At 30.8% G+C, this 14,184-nt stretch overlaps 1 protein-coding gene and 1 long non-coding RNA gene across 6 annotated transcripts in view; one reads left to right on the plus strand and one right to left on the minus strand.

Moving 5' to 3' along the window:
- Window positions 1–150: 150 nt before the first annotated feature.
- The window catches only part of fry (microtubule binding protein furry), a 218,636-nt gene continuing 204,602 nt past the window's right edge, over window positions 151–14,184 (plus strand). The window contains exons 1-19 of one of the 5 annotated variants that reach the window (XM_074119677.1): window positions 151–427; window positions 1,260–1,391; window positions 2,196–2,374; window positions 2,721–2,908; window positions 3,105–3,284; window positions 3,485–3,692; window positions 3,795–3,932; window positions 6,265–6,499; window positions 6,585–6,763; window positions 6,851–7,075; window positions 7,169–7,312; window positions 8,171–8,399; window positions 8,498–8,697; window positions 8,784–8,919; window positions 9,019–9,189; window positions 9,581–9,782; window positions 10,227–10,403; window positions 11,896–12,039; window positions 14,013–14,174. In XM_074119677.1, coding sequence (XP_073975778.1) covers window positions 391–427; window positions 1,260–1,391; window positions 2,196–2,374; window positions 2,721–2,908; window positions 3,105–3,284; window positions 3,485–3,692; window positions 3,795–3,932; window positions 6,265–6,499; window positions 6,585–6,763; window positions 6,851–7,075; window positions 7,169–7,312; window positions 8,171–8,399; window positions 8,498–8,697; window positions 8,784–8,919; window positions 9,019–9,189; window positions 9,581–9,782; window positions 10,227–10,403; window positions 11,896–12,039; window positions 14,013–14,174 — 3,266 coding nt within the window. In that variant the 5' untranslated portion in view covers window positions 151–390. Of the gene's footprint in view, window positions 428–1,259; window positions 1,392–2,183; window positions 2,375–2,720; window positions 2,909–3,104; window positions 3,285–3,484; window positions 3,693–3,794; window positions 3,933–6,264; window positions 6,500–6,584; window positions 6,764–6,850; window positions 7,076–7,168; window positions 7,313–8,170; window positions 8,400–8,497; window positions 8,698–8,783; window positions 8,920–9,018; window positions 9,190–9,580; window positions 9,783–10,226; window positions 10,404–11,895; window positions 12,040–14,012; window positions 14,175–14,184 lie in introns of all 5 variants that reach the window. The other 4 variants (XM_074119676.1, XM_074119678.1, XM_074119679.1 and 1 more) reach the window with 4 other exon arrangements.
- Window positions 4,153–6,199, minus strand: LOC141449844 (uncharacterized). Its single transcript, XR_012455736.1, has 2 exons — window positions 5,037–6,199; window positions 4,153–4,449 (listed from the first exon to the last, which is right to left on the minus strand). It is a non-coding gene; the product is annotated as an uncharacterized lncRNA (long non-coding RNA).

The raw sequence follows: 14,184 nt of genomic DNA on the forward strand, positions 1-14,184 counted from the left end.
ATTTCATTTACGATCCACAATCTGCTTCCCACAATCAACGAAACCTTCTTTGCTTCAGACGAACGTGTACCAGTGATTTCTTCACCAGGAAAAATGTTAAAAAAATCATTTTAAATATTAGTTATGAAATCGAACCTAAAATGAAGGAAAAAATCCAATAACTAATATGTTAAAATTATTTCTATCAACTCTTTTCATTTTTTTTTTTTTAAGAGATGGTTTGTTGATATTAAACCTACTGTTTAGGTTACAATAGGACAACCTGCAATGTTTGTGTCACGAAGATGTCGAATTTAAATTTCGGTTATTTAAAATATTATTTTTTTAAATTAAATAATTTAAACTTTTGTCTATAAGTAGTGCAAACTTATTCTGGACAACCAAGGCAAAATGATGTTACAGGATATTGACAGCGATGAAATTGATGGTAATTTTTTTTTTTTACTTAGTAATGTTATCATTGATAACAGCTAGCTTTATTCAAATTAGTGAAAATTAATTTGGTTAATGATCTAATCGTTTCAAATTATGCATCCAAGAAACAAGATAATAATCAATTTTTAATAACTTTTGTACTAAAAACAAACAACTATTGCCTAAAAATATTTTCTTATTATAAACCCATCATAAAACCTCTTACTCTGTACTATAATTGGTAAAATAGGATCGCAAGTTACAGGTTTTTTTTTTCTGTAATAATTCATGTAAGATGTTTGATTGTTATATCTTTTTGGTTAGATAAGTTGCTATCTGTTTATTCAAGATTTTTTTTTAATGGTGGACTAATTGAAAGATTATGACATCTAATTTATTGTAAAATAAGATGCAAATTACGTTAGGGAGTTGAATGAGAATAAAATCAATTACATTTTTCTATTTACTGCAGTACCATTACATGTTAACTGCATGTATTATTTTAGTTCGTTTTTTCACCCATTATTTTATATTTACAAAACTTACTAAACACTACTATTTGTTTCTAAGTTTCTATACAATAAAACAAGTTATGTATAAATTTTCACGTTTAATTATAAAGCTCAATTATTACGAGTTCAAAGTATATAGAAGAGAGTTCAAATTATTTGAAAGTTAATGCAAATATATAAAAATTAAATTTTATCTTTCGCGAATATTCACCAAACAGATAGTAAATTTAAAGATAAACTTTAAACTAGATATTTAAGATATTTGTTCCTAATACTACGGAAGATTTTTACTTACATATAATTTAAATGAACCAAAGAAATCTTCTTTTACAGAAAGTGGAGTGGAAAGTGGAAATAATTCAGATAGTGAGGCTGCGGACACCTTAAATGTTGGAAACAGTGAAGCAAGCGATTCAAATAGTCACCAACTTAGTACTTCCGAAACAGTTCCAACTGCTACACTCGGTAAAATAGGAAATTCAATTAATTAAATTTAAATCACAAACAGATTTCACAGTTAAATCATTTTAATAAAGTATTAATTTTTAAAGAAAGTCAGTTCTTAACTGATGAATAAGTTTGGATGTCGTACAGTTAGACTTTGATAGTCCTTTTCCTTTCTCCTACCCTCTCGAATCCTTTAATCCTTCAAATGTTCAGTTTTAGATTCAAAACTTCTCTCTTAAAAAAAACTCCAGGAACCTACCTCATCACGCGAAAAATTCTCCAACACCTATTCCTATGAAAGAAGGTGTTTTCAACCATCATTCATATTGCAATTCTCTGTACTGCAACTTCCCCATTCTATGGCAATTCTCCCAGATTCGGCCTATACCGAAACCAAATAAGCTAATCCCTTGGTCTGTCATCTTTCATCCTACATCACCCCCAGATAAGATTAAAACGCAAGTGGCTTCGCGACTTCCTCAATGATGTCATGAGAAATTAGTTCAGCAATTGGGAGTGTTAACGTAATACCTTAGCTTCTCCCTTTAGAGTGAGCATGTTCAAGTTTGCATATCAATGTTACTTCTAGCATTACAAATGCTGGTGTAACAATATGAAAACAAAACAAAAAAAATTGGTAGGCTAGAGGAAAGAAAAAATCCTAAACTTAGATGTTTTGGACACTTCTGGTGTCCTTCATGAACTGATCTGGAGGTAAGTGAGATGACAGTTTACTAACCTAATGTAGAACATTTAAGATTTTTTTTTGTCCCATCCAGCGATTGAAGTTTGACTTAAAGTTAATTATAGTTTTTGGTGCAGAAAGTGATCGAGGTACTTCCAGTACTGTGACAATGCTTCCATGGGGAGCACATAAAGAAAGAAGTCCCCTCCATGTAGATGTCGACATTCGTCCAGGGGAATTTGTTATGAGATCACTTTTTACTGAATTTACTATTCAAGCTGAAAGAAAAATTGAAGCGGTTTTAGCAGAACCTCAAGTGAGTGTATAACAGTTTTAAGATTTTTAAAATCTCTTGGTGTTTTCATCAAATAATATCAATTGTTTTTGCAGGAACAGATTCAAACTTGAATCAATTTTTTTCCAGAATTACTTGAGATATTTTCATTCTGTTTTTCGTTTGTCGCGATGTATAGGCAAATGTGAGGTTGCTTCCTAGCAATAATCGAAACAATCACATTTCATCATTGCGATGGATATTATTCAAGTTAATGTTGAGAGAAATCGTTCTCTAATTACCAGTTCGATGTGTCTTCTTGTCCAAACTTGGCAGTCACAAAAATATAAAGTAACTTTTGTAATTAAGTATGGTATAATGTTTTTAGGAAAAACAACTTTCAAAAGTTTTACAAAGAGGAGAGGACGCCCAATTCGATCAATTGCTTTGTGTTTTCGGTTCTGCAGCTGAACATTGTTTACCTTCAATCTTAAAAGCATTGTTTGCCTGGTACGATCGACAAATGGGTGAGTCTTCAATTGTTGAAACGAAGAAAACTGAGCAAAAAGGAAAAAGGTAAGTAAAAATATAACTTGTAATTATGATTTCATCAGTTTTTTTTTAAATAAATTTATTTAACTTGACCAACTTTTGATGTTAATCTAAAACACTATGTAATTCCTATTGAAAATAATATAAGCCCTTTTTCTTTTATTAATACAAGTATTACTTGTAACATCAAGAAATTGACTAAATGAATCATTAATTTTAGCGAAACAGCTGAAAGAACTGAATCAGATGGTGTACAAGAAAAAAGAGATCTTGCAGTTGAATTTATTTTGTGCTTAGTATTAATCGAGGTGCTTAAACAGCTCCCATTTCATCCTGGACATGAGGACTTGGTCACACATATTGAAAACTTATCATTTCGTCACTTTAAGTACAGGGAAGGGTAAGAATTATTAAGTTTTCTTTGAGCTTAAGCTAATTCACTTCATTTCAGTATAAAATAAACATTGATTGACATAACGGTAATTTTAACAATTATTAATTCTTTACAAGAAATCAATTTCACCATCATTTCATTAATGTTACTTCTTGGAATATCTAGTGCTGGAAGAAAAGTTATTAACCGAAGTTTCACAATTACAGGCAAGGAAGTGGAGTAAATGCAGCAAATTTTCATACTGTTGCCGATTTATACGCCGAGGTTTTGGGAGCATTAGCTCAATCACGGTTTTTATCAGTTAAAAATAGATTTTTAGCTGAACTAAAGGAATTAAGAGCTAAGGAACCATGTCCTTACATAACTCAAAGCACTATATCTTTGCTTATGGGCATGAAATTTTTTAGAGTCAAGGTAATGAAAGATACTTCTTTACATTAAGTAACACAAGTTTTGTACTTTGTGATTAAGTTGGATTAGTTTGTTTCTTCCACTAATCCATTTATTTTTGTACAGATGGTACCGATAGAAGAATTTGAAGCTTCTTTTCAATTCATGCAAGAATGTGCTCAGTACTTTCTTGAAGTAAAAGATAAGGATATTAAACATGCATTGGCTGGGTTATTCGTAGAAATCTTAGTTCCTGTGGCAGCTGTAAGTTTATATTTCACAAATTTTGCAAGTTTTACTTTCCTTTTTTCTTGGCCAGGAAAGAATTGCGATCGTGGCAAATTCTTAAAATTGAACTTTCACCAAAGTATAAGTTTTGAGGTTCCTAATAATAAAAAGGTTTTTCTAAAGATCTCTCTCCCACATATATATCTGTTAAGTTGTGGGGGAGAACAGAAGGTGTGGTGTCCAGAATATATAAAAATTTCCAGAGTAAAGAAAACTATAATTAATTATTCAAATAAACGTTACATTTGTACATTAAAAAAACAATATCTTATACCTTGGTTGCAACCTTGACAATTTACACACTTTCTTTTGGGCCCTTACTAATAAACTACACATAATTAAAGAGATCTCAATGACTGCCAGCACGCAAATATATCCATCATCTTCAGAAGAGGTCAGAAGGTAATCTCTACACAGGTTGGGGTACCAGAAGGTATTCTGGTGGGCGCTTGTGCTAGTCGATTATCGATATCCGCATTTTCCTCATCATATCCTTAACAAAAACATACAGTTAAATAATCAAGTATAAGGGTACATTAAACGACAGAAGGTTCACAAATCAGCAAGTTCCTCAACATTTCATTCATACTTCAGTTCGTAATTTCAGTTATATAGAAACTTTCGAAAAAGTTTAATTGACATTTTATTACAATGGTTATCATTTAGATAATTTTAATGCAATTCATTTTCATTAATTTTGTTTAGAATTTATTAGATACCACACAACCTTATGTTGACCATTATCATAAACCAAATCTTGGTTCAGTAAAGTGTTGCACCCATTTAAATTAAATTGATTGTAATATAAGGTATTAAACTACTCATGCACATGTTTTTAAAAAGATGATAACAAAAAATTAATAATTATGACGTTAATTATTAAAAAAATAAAAATAAAATGCAGCATACATTACCGACTTTTTTTTTTAAATATCTGATTTAAGTTTTCCTTTATTGTACTTCGTTTAAATTTTAACCTTCAATTTTCCCCCTCACAATGTTCAGATTTTATTAAATTTATCCTAAATATAGGGAGATCTATCTTTCTCTACATAGAAGTTTTCGTATGTTGTATCTTACCTTTCATAAGTTGTAGTTGTGTAGTTGAGTGAGTTTGCCCATTAGAATTTTTCAAAATATCCACTAGAATGTTTTGTGTAATTGACTACTATTGGTAAAAATTCTAATATACAAGAAAACAACTACACAGGAAGTGAGTGGTGAGAGGAAGTCGTGTGAGTGTGCATATTAGATGTTAAATATCAAATTGGAAATGAAGTTAATAATAATCCATTTGTCATACATAGTTGTAAATATGGCTAATAAAGTGAAAAATAAAGAGTTACAATACCCTGTTCAAATGAGCCGAAAATACCCGACAAAAACCGATCACATTCGGCTTGATAGAACTATAATTAAAAGAAAGTCGTGTGAGTGTGCTGATAAAGTTAATAAGCTGGGCCAATTGTGCCGAAAGTTGCCGACAAAAACCGATTTCATTCGGCTTTTTAAAGAGAAGAGAGAGAAATTTAATATTAAAAAACACGGCTAAGGCTGGATGGGTTAGAGATCCAGTGATTCCTGGAAATCTGTTCTTTTTCTTATTAATTTTCCAACTTCTAACCCATCGGTCCTTAATCGCATAGGTTTGTGCTGACTTTACTGGCCTGTAGTGAGTTTATCCGCTATATCTCAGGAACGAATGATCACACAGAGTTCAAATTTGAAATTTTATTCTGGTGCCACCAGGGGAAGCTGCCATAAAATTTTGGTCGAAATAGCTCCACCGGAAGTACCACTTTACTGAATAGATTTTTCACTTTTTTAACTTTTTTTAAAAAAACCACTTCTTGGATTTTCTTTAAACTTAGTATAATTATAGCTCTCAAATAGTTCTACAACTTTTATAGGAAACAATTTTCTGTAATACTTCGATTTAGGGCACTTTCGGGGGAGGGGTGGTTAGGCTGTCCGATAAATTACCAGTTCGCTGTAATACGTGGACTTACTCTTTATGGTAGTAAAGTGTATACTAAACAAATCTTTTTTATACGTAAATGGCCAGCATAAAGGTCTGTGTGTGACATCTAATAAATTCTAAACAAAATTTATGGCAATTTAATGCAGTAGTTACGTAACTTAAGACATGTTTATATTGACGATCAACCCTTATACAACTGTTCTACCGGACAGTTTTAATCATTCAATATTTTCATGTGTACATAACTTAGTCCTTATACTTTTCATGTAAGGTATAATATTTTTCAGAATTTTGTTTTTACTTTATATTCATTTAAAACTGTTTCAGAGTGTAAAAAATGAAGTAAATGTACCATGTTTGAAAAATTTTGTGGAATCTTTGTATACTCAAACTCTTGATATGTGTACAAAGTCAAAGCATAGATTGGCACTATTTCCACTTGTTACTTGTTTGCTTTGTGTAAGCCAGAAAATATTTTTTCTACAAAATCTTCATACATTTCTGACAATGTGTTTACAACATTTAAAAAACAGAGATCCAAAGATGTCTCGTGTTGCTTTGGGTATTTATTCTTTATTACAAAATCTAGGTATTATTTTTTATTTGAGTAAATATTTTGAGTGTTGGTTTTGTTTTGTTTTTAATAGAATCTCTTTACCGACTGTTATGGGTTTATATGATTAGAATTAAATGTGAAAGTAATTCTGCTACGCAATCACGACTTCAGAGTATTGTAAACTCATTGTTTCCTAAAGGATCTAAAGCAGTTGTGCCAAGAGATACACCTCTTAATATCTTTGTGAAAATCATACAATTTATCGCCCAGGTGGGATTTATATATTAATATAATTATATTTTTGGTTAATTTTCGCAGAATGTCAGCTCAATTTAAAATATATGTTTATTTTAATAGGAACGTTTGGATTTCGCTATGAGGGAAATAGTTTTTGATCTACTTTCGGTTGGAAGGCCAGTAAAAGTTATTCTTACTCCCGAAAGAATGAGTATAGGTCTTAGGGCATTTCTAGTTGTTGCTGACAGTTTGCAGCAAAAAGAAGGTGAACCTCCCATGCCTAGAACATCAGGTGTTCTACCTTCTGGAAATACCCTTCGAGTGAAGAAAACATTTCTGAACAAGGTGTGTATGTTTTTTTTTTTTTTAATAGAGCTCCATCTTCTTAATTTTTAGAACTTTTTAAAAGTAATGTTACTTTATTTAAACACTGTATAGATGTTGACCGAAGATACTGCTAGAAGCATTGGAATGTCTGCTTATTTTCCACACGTTCGTCGAGTATTTGTTGACATATTAAGAGCTCTTGATACACATTACGGACGTCCACTAATGATGACCAGTACCCAGAATGTAAACAAGGTAAGATTTAACTTCTTTTAGGATTTCTCATATAGTTCTTGATTGGACAAGCCACACTCTTTCGCTGCCTCTTTTTCTTAAACTACTACCTTTTAATACCACTTATAGACCACACATTTATCTCTTCTGAAAATGATCTTTTTCCTTACAGCCAGTCTTAAGCATTTCTCAAGAAGCTTTTTCTGGCCATCCCAAGAAAATTGTCATTATCCTCGCTGGGCATTTTTTTCTTGTTAACCGTGTTTTCATTTCAAACGAATTTAATATACCGACTACTTTCCTGCTGTTATTTCTGTAAATATTTCCATCCCATTCGCTGCGAGTATTTTCAGATTGTTAAACTTCAAATTAACTCTGATGTTAATTTTCTCACTTCCTATAGAAGTTCTAGTGAAACACAAAATTCTTAATAAACTTTTAATTCTTACCCTCTATTCATCTGAAATTTATATTTTTTTTCGATTTTCATGCCGCAGTTTCAATTTTGGGAATAAAATAATTTGATTTTTTATTGGGTGCTATTGAATGCTTGTCTTACATTGCCTAAAATTCAACAATATCGATTGATATAAAACATCCTACTTTCGATTATCTCATTAAGTCATCTGTTTGATTCTCCTTTTCACACTAAAAATACCTTTGCAACAAATTAATAAATCTCTTTTAGCAGTTCACTTTTAAACATTTTCTTTCATAGACCACTTTAATAACACGAAATAATATGTTTTTGTAATGTAATTGAATTTTCTTGTCTGCTAATATTTTCCTAGGAGTTGTTCAGAAATCAAATATTCTATCTACTCTAGTACGATCTGATAATTTTTTTTGTCGCCTAATAATCTTCTTTTTTTTTTGCAGGAACCCGACGAAATGATAACTGGTGAAAGAAAACCGCGTATAGATCTCTTTCGCACCTGTGTTGCTGCGGTTCCTCGTCTAATTCCCGATGGTATTACTAGTGTAGAACTAGTCGATTTACTTGCAAGACTTACAGTTCATATGGACGAAGAACTTAGAGCACTTGCCTATCAGAGTCTTCAAACTCTTGTGATTGATTTTCCTGATTGGAGGCATGACGTTGTATTAGGTTTGATTTTTTTTTTTTTTTTTGAATGTTATGAAAGTTGTGAAGATTTAAATTTGTACTAATTTATTTAGTTTTACATCGAATCTTATATTTTATAGGTTTCACTCAATTTCTCTCGAGAGATGTCCCTGATACTTCGCCACAATTGCTTGACAATGGACTGCGAATGTTACTACAACTTTTAACTAGCTGGAAGAATGCTGTTTGTAAAGATCCTTTGCCACAGCCACCACCTCAGCAAACAGTAGTGCAACTCTCGCCTACTGTATCTACCTCTAAGAGGGTTGACCACACTCCGGTATTTTTTTTTGGTTTTGTTTTTTATTTTTTACAGAAAAGTAATTTTCATTGACTTTTTGATTTTTAACTTTCTATCAATTTTAGAGAATTGAACCAGCAAGCAATGTTTTACATCATGTGGAAGGATTTGCAATTGTAATGCTCTGCAGTGTGAGATTATGTCCTAGGAGATTATCACTTCACATTCTTCGAGAAGCGAAAATTCTTCTTAAATTGTTAGGTAAGCATATTTAATTAGATTTGTTTCTTAGAATGTGCTCTTTATTGGATAGTATAAATATTTAATAATTATAATAATCACGTTCATGAATTGTTTAAGGAGGTTTTTTTGTAACCGAGGAACCAGTCATAGATGTTATGGAAAGCTGGATACCTCCTGTGCTGGAATCATGTTTGCATTTATTACCTGCAACTGAGAAAGCTGCAATTCAATCTGCAACAGTTGATTTTCAATGGCTAGTAGATAGATCATCATCCATTTGGACTGCAGGTAAAAACACATTAATTCGTGCTATGATATTTTCTTTGTGTTTTCGTATTTTTCAAAATATATAAAAAAAAAAAAAATCCTTAGAATTGTGTTAGGGTAGAAAGATTCTAATTATTTCCCAATATGTCTTTTAAACTCTGTTCCCAGAGAAATGACCACCTTTTATAACTTATTCTGCATTGTCACCTCACTAAGAATTAAATGTGGTTCGCGAGGAGTACACTGTATAATTTGCATTGAATAGCCTTCAGTACTTTGAACTTTTCGGGCGATTGCAATAAAATGAAGTCATCTACAAAAAAAAATTCTTGCACTGTTCATAAAATATCAGTTGCTAACATTGATAATCTTGATTCATTTATAGTTTAACTATTTGAGTTCCTTTTTGTAGGTATACAAGATGAGAACAGTAAAGTAAATACAGGAAGTGGTAGTGTGTGCGTGATGAATGGTACGACGGATCCTTGGGCATGCGTCTTATTTGGTCTTCTTGAAAGAGGATGCGTACTCACAAAGTGTCTAGCAGCCGTGAATCATTGTTGGCCCATTGTCTACACCAGACTTCACATGCTGTTTACAGTCATTGATCCCACGTAAGTAAAATTGAAATTAATTGGAAATAAACAATTAACTGTAATTATAGGTATCACAATTATTTGACATCGCCTTTTTAGAATTGAATGGTTAGGTTTTGTTTTTGGGCTGCATTTGTGATTCAAGGGAATATACAAATTTTTCTACGTTATTCTTCTTACAGTTTGCGACCGAATTTTCTCTGACATTAACCTATAAAGCTTCATAATTCCAAAAGGGAATGTCTACAGGCATTTATTCGTGGGGACAGAATATTATGAAATATTTCGGCCGAAAACGGTCAAATTTGCCACTTAAATTGGAAATAAACCCTAAAATTTTGAATTTAGAAGAATACAGTTTCCATATAATTGTCCTTATTTTGAATTCAATTGTTTTTTTGCCTTCAGCTTCTAATCTCTTTATTCAGAAGTTATTTGCTAAAGGTGTTATTACTTTTGTAGTCCAGTCAGCGACAATCGTGCTTCTCTGCTTCGTAGTTCTGCGCCTCCTCGTAGACCAGTAACGGAGCGAGATATGTATCTTGTAGTCTGGAGGAATTACGCATCTTTGGCGATGAGAGTGGTGCCTCCAGCTCCTAGTCCGGTAGTTAGATGTGCCTCACCGGATCTTAGCCTCAGGTAACGTTAATTCTGTTTACTAAGTTACTGCTTATATTACTGTTCTGTACATTTATTAGGTATATAACAGGACGTTTAGTTTTCTAAACTTTATTAATTGTACAATATCTTTCATAGAGGTTTTCAAACTGAAATTTATTTGTTACTAAAATGAATGCATTCCTAGTATAATTATCTTTGTAAATACATTTTGCTTTAAGGTAATGTGTTTACATTAATTAAAGCATTCCAACCTATATTCTAGAAATACCTCTATATTATAATATTTGTGTATTAATTTATTTGTTTAGTGGTTCAATTGATATGCTTAATTTACAATTATTCTACAATACATTGAAAATATAATTTTAACATTATGCTATTGTTATTATAATTATTATTTTATAATTTTAACGTATTAGCTTTCTTATTGGCTGTTTTTAAAAAAGATTTTAATATTTATGGCTTCTTGATTCTTTAATGGGCCTTCTTTAAGCATTTTGAGAAGTGGAAGCTAAAAATTATTTTGGTAAACTATGTAATAATTACTATTGACATGAAAGTTTAGAATGTTAAAAAAATTATTATCTGTAATGTGAGTATATGCATTTTTCAGGCATTGCTTAGAAAGGTAAACCTCGGAAGAATTTTATAGACATAATGGGAGTGTTTTTGTTATGTAATTGAAGCATTTTTATTTTTAATGTGAATAAATTACTGGATCCTGAACGAATAAATTATAATTATTTAATTTAAAGATGTAGTTATAATAAATTTGATATTAATGATAATGTTTCTATTGGAATAAGAGAAATATTTTGTAATATATATATTTATCAATTATTTATAATTTTTCATAATATTTTGGGTTCTAAATTTATATTTGTTGTACTGTTGGTGATGTTTTCTTTGCATACAGAAATATTGAATGTCGCTTGTTTCCTTCCAGTAAGTTAGATTTGTTTGTATTAGTACTGATGTTATGTGGTTCAAGCCTCTCCCTGCCGTATTATCCTAAACTTTTGTTTTTTGTGATTACTTCCTTTGGTGCTTTGTTTTTGTTTATTTTTTTTTTGTTTTTGCTCACCGTTTTGTTAGAATTTTTTTGTGGATTTTAGAACTTATATATAGATTTTTTTGGTGTTGTTGAATATCTTGTTTCTTTGGATTAAACCTGATTTCTGATAATTTCATGTTTCATTTATGAGTGCAATGCAAAGCTTGAAAAGTAAATTAGAGCTTTTATCAGAAAACAGGTTTTTTCGTTTGTTTGTGTGAACCTACCATGCTTTTTCTTTATAATTATTTACCAGTTATTATACGTGCATTTTTACATGCTCCAGTTTTGACTTTGAGAGCGCCAATTTCTGTTTTTTGTTGCCTTGTTTCTCATCATTTGGTGATGTCGTACGTACCTTCATCGCTTTTTTGTGGCTCCCTCCAAGTCCATCGTCATAAATTGTTTTCACTTTTCCATTTTTTTCTTCTTAATTCAGAGAAATGTGTTTTTAAGACGGATTTTCATATTATCAAGCCAACAGGATAGTATGTTCTGGCACAGATTTTCTCAAAGTCTCTCAGATGATGATATCAATGAATCAAAGTCACTGTACTGTTATGGATCTCAACATTCTAAAACACGCCACAAAAGGAGCAGGTGAGGATTAGGATATTATTAAATTAAAATTTAGATGAGAGTGATTTTGGGTTGTAACCAAATTATATGTAACAGGAACTAACAATAAATTACACAAAATAGGTAAACATTTGTATCTAATCTTTTGTGTTTCATTATTTTTTGTCAGAATGACTTTTATTATTTTTTTTTATTGTCTTGTTTAATGTTCAATGTATTTCATCCATTTCACTTCGTTTATATTATTTGGGAATAGTTGTTTCATTTAACGTTTCATTTCAAATGATGTTCCATCATTCAGCTTTCGCCTCTTGAGAACTACTGTTAAGATTGTTGATAGTAAATCTAACCAGTTACTTCGGAATCCTGTCGAATCAGTCAACTTTTAAAAGTACTAGATGAAACATTGGTGTTTCTCTTTATTAAGTAGATTATTCCTTTAGATTATTTGAACATTTTTCTTTATTTTGCATCATGTTTACTTTGAGAAAATGTTTTTTTGGTTGAAAAATTATTAATTTAAATAAAAAAGGTTGAACTGGATTGTAACTTTCATGAAAAAAAGACTTATGTAAAAAAGTTAATACATATGTAAAACATTCTGAAGTAGAAAAAAGTTCAGTTGGAACTAGATTTGATCTAAATACTGAATTTGAATTAAGAAGAGATTCAATTTTAATTATCATGAAAAAGGTTTAATTTAATTAAAAAATGTTTTTATTTAATGCCCGAGATTGTTAATTGGAAATAAAAAAAAGCAAATCTTCAATTTGAAAACATCGAAAACCATTTGTTGTGTTTTCTTAAATTTGTTGGTTTCAAAGAGGTACCCCAAGGGGTTCATGAAAATTCTACATCATTCATTCTTATTTAAGTAAGAAAAATTTGATAGTTTTGAAAAATCTCATCCGTTTAACATAACATTAAATAAAAATGTGAACTTCAGTTGTTCTTTTTTACTGGAAGAGGCAGCTTTAGCAGGCATTCTAAAAGATTTTCCTACAGGCGAAGGACTTAAATTTTTATCAAGCTGGGATGTACACAATTCAGAGTGTTACTTATACAGTTACAATGCTAGTGTTAGTAGCTTAAGAGGGAAGTATTCCCATGGCTTGGGTTTTGTGTATATTCAAATTTGACCAAGCACCCCTTGAAAAAATAGTTCTTATATTGCTATTGCCACTATACAAGATAATTTATTAACGTGCCATTTCTTGGGCAGGAGAAGCAATATCCAATAAGCGTGAAATCCAGTTAAATTATTTAGAGAAAACTATGTAAAAGTGAAATTTAAAAAAATAATAAAAACAAAAATTGTGATTTCAAATTTCTGAATTAGATTCGGTGTACAAGGTGTCTATAAAGACATTTAATATTTACCAGTTAACACATTTTACATTTCGCGTGATTTGCTATAATAATGTACGTTGGATTAATAACAAATCTATTCATTGCAACATTTTAATCAGTTGAGCTTTGAGTAATTCCCTTCGAACTCTTTAAGCTCTCACTCAAATCAATGAGTTCCGTTTTTGTTGAGAATTATTGTGGCAGATTTAGGAACAAAATTCTCATTTCATTTATTCTAGTACCTTTAATATAATCCTGGTATTTTTCTTTATCCTCTAATCATCTTTACATTTTTATTACTTTCTGTGTACTACATAATTGAATTAATATCTGAACATTGTAAATAAGTTTGTTATATTCCTGCGATGCTGTTTCTCTTTATCTGTGACACAAAATAGTGTAGTTATTAGTGCTTCAGATTAGCTGAAGCTAGACTTAAATTTAGGATTTATTTGGCTTTTTTTTTTCATTGCATCTTTATTGATGATTTTTTTTGTTTATTTTTATTATGTTAAATGTTATCTGGATTATATAGTTGACAGCATGTTAGATATTACATTCGCTGTTGGGATTATAGATAAAAATTTCTGATCCATCTAAAATTGTAATTTTATTTATCTTATTTTTATTTTTATTTTTTGCAGTTCTTCTCCAGATAGTCTGACAACAGAGCGAAACGATAAAGGCACTAATGTCACCCCGGCTGGGCTTTATAAACTACTTGTGCCACTTTTAAGATGTGAAGTTAGCGATGTGAGAGATGCAATTGCATACTCACTTGCAAAGGTCAACTCTGAAGCTTTAAAGTAATTAACA

This window comes from Rhodnius prolixus, unplaced genomic scaffold (genome assembly GCF_049639745.1).
Source record: "Rhodnius prolixus isolate KJV_2025 unplaced genomic scaffold, Rpr scaffold_2, whole genome shotgun sequence".
NCBI lineage: Eukaryota > Metazoa > Arthropoda > Insecta > Hemiptera > Reduviidae > Rhodnius > Rhodnius prolixus.